Source organism: Solanum stenotomum, chromosome 11, assembly GCF_019186545.1.
Source record: "Solanum stenotomum isolate F172 chromosome 11, ASM1918654v1, whole genome shotgun sequence".
Taxonomy (NCBI): domain Eukaryota; kingdom Viridiplantae; phylum Streptophyta; class Magnoliopsida; order Solanales; family Solanaceae; genus Solanum; species Solanum stenotomum.
In genome coordinates this window covers 31570088-31578467 of record NC_064292.1, presented here as the reverse complement: position 1 = coordinate 31578467, position 8380 = coordinate 31570088, and the positions used below count along the sequence as shown (strand labels likewise).

Sequence of the window (8380 nt, the reverse complement as noted above, 5' to 3'; positions counted from 1 at the left end):
TAATGAGTTTGACGGTAAAATATAAAGATTGAACTTGTCAAATCAAAATTCTAACTATGCTTCTACTCACAAAGCATGAAAATAATATTAATAATTCACTTGGTGTTGTATTAAAATATCTAATTAAAGATTGGAGTTCATCAATCTCATTTGTTCATCACTAGACATTATTATCATCACCATCAACCACCTTGATTGTAATAATCATTAATTACTACCGACAATCACCATTTATTACTATATACCACCAATTAGGTAATCACTATCATCATTTATCGTCTCCATTAACTATCACTATTAACCGAAACAACTATTAGCCACTATCTGACTATTACCACCTACTATCATTAGCAAATACCATCTCCAATTAGCGTCCACAACCACCACCGTTACCATCACCACAATTTCGTATAATTTTTAATTTTTTATTGCTATATAATTATTAATTTAATATTTGTTCAATTTTATATTTATAAATTTTTAACCAAACACAAGTTTTATTCTTTCAAACATTGAAAACAATCTTAATCTTTTAGGAGTAGTATTTATATTTTCTCATGTTTGGTTGGTCAGTAGATTTTTTTTTTTTAATGTTTGATTGGTGATTGCAAAATATTTTTCAAAAAAATATCTTTTATTTTTGGCTTGAGACTAGAAAATACTCTTTAGGAAAATGATTTCTGATTTGAAAATCAACCCGATAATTGATCACCTTGATGCTTGAGCTAGGACAAGACCCCGATGACAATTCCAAAATTTGACCCTGATATCTGACCCACACTTTCGCCTCGGATATATTTAAAAAAGAAATATTTTATAGGGGTGGCCTAGGTGGGGGTTGGGGGTAGGGGTGGCGTAAAAAATGATTATTTTTTTAAAAAAAATTGAAATATTTTCCAAAAAGATTTTTCTTTAAAATATAAGAATTGACGAGGTGGACTGGGCGGGGGCAGGGCAGGTGGCGTAAAAATGACTCTTTTTTAAAAAAATTGAAATATTTTTCAAAAATATTTTTTTTAGAAAAAAGTTGACGGTGGTACTAAAATTCCCACGTTAAATACTTTTGTTCGATTTTGATAGCTACTAAAATTTCCACGTTAAATACTTTTGTTCGATTTTGGCAGCTACTAAAATTCCCACGTTAAATACTTTTGTTCGAATTAGGTAGCTACTAAAATTCGTAGGTTAAATATTTTTGTTCAAATTTGGTAGCTACTAAAAATCCCACGCTAAACAATTTTGTTCGATTTTGGTAACAATTTTTAATTTATATGTATAGACGTTTAAGTTACGCAGGAATTGAATAAAAAAGAGAAGACAAATTTTTGTTTTGTTTTACGTACGTTAAAAGAAAACCCTAGGATCTTCTTCTTGTTCTTCTTCTTCAACAAAATTTTTTGTTTGTTTTGAGAATATAATGAGGAAAAGTAATGATCATCCAATGGACAAGGATATGATGAAGAATTTGGTGAAGTATGTAATAGGGAAGCCTTTTCCTCGTAAGCATACTGTTATGGATGTCGATGATGTTTACGGAATCAGAGTATTGAGTCCATCACAAATCCTTGAATCTACCAAGGGCACAAACAACAACACACGATTGTTGATCACTTTTCAGAATAGAGAAAACTGTAAAATATTTGATAGTAAAGAGGCCCCTGGGTTTTGGAAATCTACCACCAAACTCAAGGGAATTTTTGATGCCAACAAGAGACACATTGGCAACATCAAAATTGGGTGGTACTACTACTACAACGTCGATGATGGTAGAGACAAGTCATCATCCAGATTGAGAAAGAGTGAATGGCAGATTAGAGAATATTATCTCGCACCTACATATCTGCCCCAAAGCAAAGTTGAGAGGAAAAATGTCTTATTAACCATGATGATCAAGACCAAAGCTGCTAATAATAATAATAATGACAAATCTGATGACAAGATGCAGATTGTTCTCGACAAGCAGGAGATTATGCAATCTTTACAATGCCTTCAACTTTAGTGATTCAACAACAGATTAGAGCCAAGCCAGTTTGCTTGTTAGGAGTACTTTTTTTTTGTTTATGTTAAAACCATTCTAATCTATAATATCAGGTTCTAAGTGCTGTTTTTTCTAAATTTCCTTTATTTGATAGTCTTATTTAAGTTTAATTCTACGTACAACTTGTGTGTGACAGTAGGTTTGTTAGTCTTTTGTGTATCTGGGCTGGTCTAATCTCTCTTGTTTAAGCTGTGCATCTGCTTGATGCTTCTTATGAACATCTTAATTCATATAAAAAATGTTTTATTCTGGTTTCTGGCGATTTAGCTAGTTTTAGAATTTGAAAACACAGAATTTGGGAGCTTAACGGTATGTACCAAAAGCTGGTAGGATGACCACTGCTGATACTCTAATATTATCTGTTTGGCTGACTGATCTAAGGAGTTAAGACTATCAGTTGCTTGCAGAATCTGGTTCACCATTGTGTGTGGAGATGAGTTGCCAGTCTAATGGTGAGAGTGAGAACGTTTCATCGCCTCGTGAGGTGACGAATGACAAGGGTACTGTGGTGTACCCACAAGCTTCCACGAGTGACGAGAGTATTTTGGTTCAGCGAGTGACAGAGTAGTGTGGTGTACCCACAAGCTGTACTTGCAACTGGATGGATGCATGTCAATGGACAGGGTCAAATGTGTGGTCCTTACATTAATGGTTTCATCCTCTGATGCGAATGGACCAACAAATATGTACATGGGAGTTACCAAAGATTCAGGAGGACTTTGAGCCGAGTTGCCAACAACTTCCCCCTATAGTAACTCAGGGGCTGAACATGGAACTCATTCCTTGAACCAGCAGATGCGACTGCTGGCTTTGCCGGAACACTTGCTCCGTCTACGTCTTCAGTAATTCCTCTTCTATATTTAAGGATTTGTAATGTTCTTGGTGATATTCTTTTAGTTACTTGTTTCTTCAAGCTGTTATGTCCAACTTTATCGATCCTAGAAGTGTTACCATTGTCCAAAAGTAAAATAAAAATTGACTCTCCTTAGGCCAAAAATATATTTTCTCGCTATTCACAATTGTAACTAATGTAGTTATGGAAGAGACAAACATACTTTTACTGTTTTGATAAAGGACAAATAGACCTTCTTTGCACTTTCCGCAATTTTGATTCCCTACTTATGATTATCTTTGCTTTTGATATTGTGGGTGAAATAGGTTAACAAAGAATCGTGCTCGCTCTTTGAAGATCCGGGAGGAAATCTGGGCCGCACTCTCTTGTGGAGCTTTATTCATGGTATCATTATGGATACATTGTGGACTCAGTGATGGTGAGTTTGTCTTCTACAGCAGTTTGCTGGGTCTTTAAATTAGCACTACAGCACATGGTGCAGCTGTTTCTTGTACTATCCCAGCCTTTCTGTTGGAAGATGTTTGTTTTCGTTATGTTGGATGTACCATTGGATTTCTGAGCTATGCCTATATGTAAAGCAATTCCCCCTGTTTTGATGGTGGAATCACTCGATTGAGCTGCTACACTACACTCAGACTGATCACTTAACTTTTTATTTTATTTTACATATGGCTGGGTCTAGTCAAAGTATAAAAGCTGGGAGTACTCTTTTGACGGAATATAAATATTTTTGTAAATGCATATGATTTTATCATTGAAGCATACTTGGGGAGGTGAGGAATAACCCGTATACATTGTTTATACAGACAACCTAGGAAAAAAAGCTTTTTTGTGTTTGATACTTGAGAAATCTGAAGTTGTTTCCTCACTGTTTGATGAACTGCCTCTGTCACGATCCAGACCGTCGTGATTGGCACCCGCATTAATTCTCCGGTGGGAGAACCATTACTACAACTCATCTTACGAAGTTAACGAAAATTAAGACATTTAAAGATATGGAAGCAGGTTTAAATGTAGAAATTTTATAGAGTTCCCATAAACTCCAAGGGTTTAAATAAATAACTGACCAAACTAACGCGGAAGTTTAACCCATATAACCTGAAAGTCACTGTACCAAAACATTTAAAGTACAACAAGTCTAAGAAAAAGGGGTACAACCCCAACTAACATAAGAAATAGCTAAATATTCTAAGTCCGAAGGAAATGGACTAAACAATAGGAAGGACTCCATGGCAGCATGAAAGAAATGGCTCACCCTTGAAATCCGGTCTCGATCACTGATCCCCTAGCTGAGGTCTATCAATAGCCGCCTGAAGATGTTCTGTACTCAACAAAGAACGAGCAAGTGTAGTATCAGTACACAACCACAGTGTATTGGTAGGATCATGCGGTCACCCCAGTAAGTGAAACATATATAAGCAGTCACAACATAGTAAGCATAACATGTACAGAATATATATACACATCGGTTATCATTTCAGGAGCAATGTACAATTCCACATTCTCAATAGCAAACAGATATAACAATACACCTGATGCAGGGATGAATCACTGCTCTGCCAACGGCTAGTGCTGAATGATGAGTTGCAGCGTGTATTGGCCAAGCATGAATCTATTGCTTCTGGAACTTCTGTTCAAGTGGAAAAACCAAAATCTGAACCACCTCAACCTATTGTAAATGTTGATGCTCCGCTTATTGATACCGGAGGCCGCTGATTGAGGCTGCAAACAATCAGACCAAGGGTAAATAGTTTTTGGATTCTCGAATTTGACAGTCACGTCACCATGAATCCAACAGGTGGGAGGTGGGAGTGGTGGAACAGGTTTTGTAACAATTATTTCATGGCCTCTTGATAAGTTGAGTGGTTTAGATTGTCAAAGGCAAAGAATAGATAATGTCCCAAGGCCTGATGGGACTTTAAGCGCAAATAACACACAAAGCATGAGGGTTCGTGATGAAGGTTTAGATTGTCAAAGGCAAAGTATAGAAAATGTCCCAAGGCCTGATGGGACTTTAAGCGCAAATAACAATCAAAGCATGAGGTTTTGTGATGAAAGGCATTAATATAGAAAACAAAAAATATATGTGTAATGCAAGTAAATGTAACTCTAAACTCGAACAATAATTTTTGGATGAAGATTTGAAAAGTTATAACTAAGTGAAACCTTTGAAGCAAAATCGTGTCAATCAAGTTCAAAACCATTTGAAGTATTTGATTAGATAATAAGACGATGTTTTAAGTTTTCAATGACTTAACCTTTCCTTTACCAAATTTCTAATTTCTTAGAGCCCGTCTGGATTAGGGGAATAATTAAGCACTTTTGAAGTATTGGAGCTGAACTTAAAAAAAAGATGCAGTTACGTGTTTGGTTAGAAGTGCCGAAGCTAAAAATAGGCCGTTGATGTGTTTTATAAATATTTTCTACCAAACACTATTTTCTATTAAAATGACTAAATTATCCTTAAAGCTATTGCCACTAACAATGAACTGATTGTTGCCATCTCTAAGCAGCCTTCTTCTCTCTGCTTTTGTATGTGTTAGTTTTTGAAGATGTTGAGATAAGCATATTCTCTGGTGCCCAAAATCTGCTTGCATTATGGTGTAAGATTGTGTTGTTGTCAATGACCAGCTTTTTTTTTTTTGAGAAAGTTAACTGAGTCAATGACCAGCTTTTTACTGTGAAATTTTTCAGTGATTGAACTTGTGCTTAATGGTTTGTATTTTTTGTCAGCTCAGTGTAGTTGCACTCTTCTAGTAATAACAACAGCATAGGTGTTCCATTGATGATCTATTAGACATTATTTCTATAATGATGCTGACCTTGTTAAATGGTAGGATATAAAACCTTTATATTCTTTCATCTGGCCTTTGGAAGTGAAAATTGGTGAATGGTGTTTCTGCTGAAGCCAGGAGTGGAAGCAGTTGCAGTGTCTTTAGATAGTGCCCGGATGTGAATGATGTCAGCTGAAGGAGCAGAAGATGGAAGTATGTAATCTACTTGTATTAAAAATGGAGAAAAAAAAAATTAAGACTAGGGCCGTACTCCAAATCTATGCTTAGCAGGAGCTTAGGAGCCTCTCAGGTCAACAACCTTTCGGATTTTTTTAATCTGATTTCAACATTTCATGTTTATGTTAAAACGTATGTATTTTTGTTGACAATCCTCACAAAATTATTTTTGATAAATAATTTTCAGATTTGTTGGATGGTTCTCATTGAAACCTGGAAGGTTTTAATTATTGTTTTGGTACGTGAGATGGGCATTCTCATTAACGCTCTGTAGCGCATGTCGCGTGATGCTCTTCAAAGAGGTGTAGGAACGCCTGTGCCCTGCTGACGTGGACTCTCCAAGTAGTCAAAGTTTGTTGCTTGCTTTAGATGGTCTGGAATAGTTTTAATTTTTAGCAGTAAGACTTTAGGTTTTGAATTGGTTAATAGAGCCTTACCCACTGTTTGCATTTGCAGTTTGGGATGCTTTGTCGGGAAACTGAGAGCAGGAGGGTGGAATGCTTGCTATTTTTTTCTTCTGCATTTATTGATTAGTGTCTTTTAGATTCCTTTTTATTTATTTATGAGTTCCATATCTACAGATTTTTTTTTTCTAGTGAAAGAGGGTAAGGAAATTAGTTGAAACTTGAAGCTTCTAATTTATGTCATATTTTTAAGTCATTGTCGGGGAGAGAAGTAAAGGCTAACCATTTTTAATGCCATCTGCTGTCCTTATTTTTGTAGTAGAAGTTCTAGTGATTCAGTTAGGACAGCAATATTTTTTTAAGCAATAAGAATCTCTTATTCTTAGTCCGAGTCTTTGCTATGTTTTGTCTCTGCTCTGCCATATATATTATGCACCATTTGGTTGTGCTTCCTGTGGGATCCTTACATTTACCTGATGCAGGGATGAATCACTGCTCTGCCTAGGGCTAGCGCTGAATGATAAGTTGCAGCTTGTATTGAAAAAGCACGAATCTATTGCTTCCGGAACTTCTGTTCAAGTGGAAAAACTAAAATCTAAACCACGTCAACCTCTTGTAAATGTTGATGCTCTGCTTATTGATACCGGAGGCCACTGATTGAGGCCGCAAACAATCAGACCAAGGGTAAATAGCTATTATCTGTCTCATTCTCTTATTTGACCTCTGTATACAAACTGAATCCCCCTCTCCCCCTCTCCAAATATGTTTTGATTCTTGGTTTCTTTTTGAGCGAGCTCATAGCTTAAATAGTATACGTGGATTTTCTAGATTGAAATGTTAAATTGTTAAAAATGAGTGACCTTAAAATTATTATCAACTAGATTAGGATGTTATCAAGCGTCAAAAGTCCTCTGGTACTACAAGATTGATGGAAATATGTGACTTTTTTCTTTGCAATGCAGAATTTTCCTAGTCAGTGCTAGGTGATTGTACTTTAAATAAGCTATCCCTTCCCCTTCCCTCAAAGAAAAGGGAAATATGATAGAAATCCTGGTATTCTTTTTCATTTTTGAGTCATCAAATGTGACACAGTCTTTTTCATTTAAATCGCTTAGTGTGTTTTTCAGATCTACATCAAATGCTAGCCTAGGGACACAGTTGCTTCTTCCTGCTCCTCCTTCAGCTAGCATTCCATCAACGACAACAAAAGTTGACCCGAAAATTGATCTTCTGAGTGGAGATGACTTCAGCTCACCTACAACTGAGAATGTCCTGGCCCTTGTTCCTGTTGGTGGAGAACCTGAGCCTGCAAGTCCTGTTTCACAGCAGAATGCCCCTGCTCTTGTTGACATGGTTTCATCACCCAGCAACTCACAATCTCCATATTCAGTTGGGCAGACACATGCTTCGTCCCCTCAATTTCGACAACAGAGTTTCACTTCTACCCAAATGGAAGTGTCCCCGGAACTACATACACACAAGGCTCTAACACAGCCTGGAACGAACAGATATCGCAGCAACAGCTGCAGTCACCTTCTCCAGTTTATGGTGCGTTTCTTTGTCATTCTGCATGCATTCTGTTTTATATCAACAACAACAACAAAATATCTGCATGTATTCTGTTTTACTTTAAAGTTCTATAGAAATGTGTACTCGGTTCGCTATAGGTCGAATTTGTGCTCATTATCATTCTCTATTACCCCAAAAGACCGGGCAACCATTAGATATGTTAGTGAAGAGTTAAACAGGGATATGCTGAACTATAGCATGTGTTTGAAGTTGGTATGCCGCATGTGTAAAACCCAATTTCTGTACATGTCTTATGTATTGCCTGAATTTTACGACCTCATGCTCATTGAGTTTCTGAATTATGACTCACATAGTGCTTGTCCAATTTCTGATTAGGTAGTCAAAGCAGTTCTTTTCCACCACCTCCATGGGAATCTGAGGCAGCAGAGAGCAGCCAAACAGTGGGTAATCCTCATGCTCAACCGATGCAAAATAATCAGTTGTTGCCAGGTAGTCCACATGCCCTACCAAAAAGAGAACCCTAGCTAATAAATAGCGATCATCT

At 36.7% G+C, this 8380-nt stretch overlaps 1 protein-coding gene and 1 pseudogene across 1 annotated transcript; both read left to right on the top strand.

The window, feature by feature from the left end:
• The first annotated feature begins 1417 nt into the window (after positions 1-1417).
• Positions 1418-2017, top strand: LOC125845831 (uncharacterized). Its single transcript, XM_049525345.1, has one exon. The coding sequence runs from the start codon at positions 1418-1420 to the stop codon at positions 1997-1999; it is 582 nt and encodes a 193-aa protein (XP_049381302.1). The 3' UTR covers positions 2000-2017.
• A 454-nt stretch (positions 2018-2471) lies between these two features.
• Positions 2472-8379, top strand: LOC125845830 (TOM1-like protein 9; annotated as a pseudogene).
• The last annotated feature ends 1 nt before the right edge of the window (position 8380 follows it).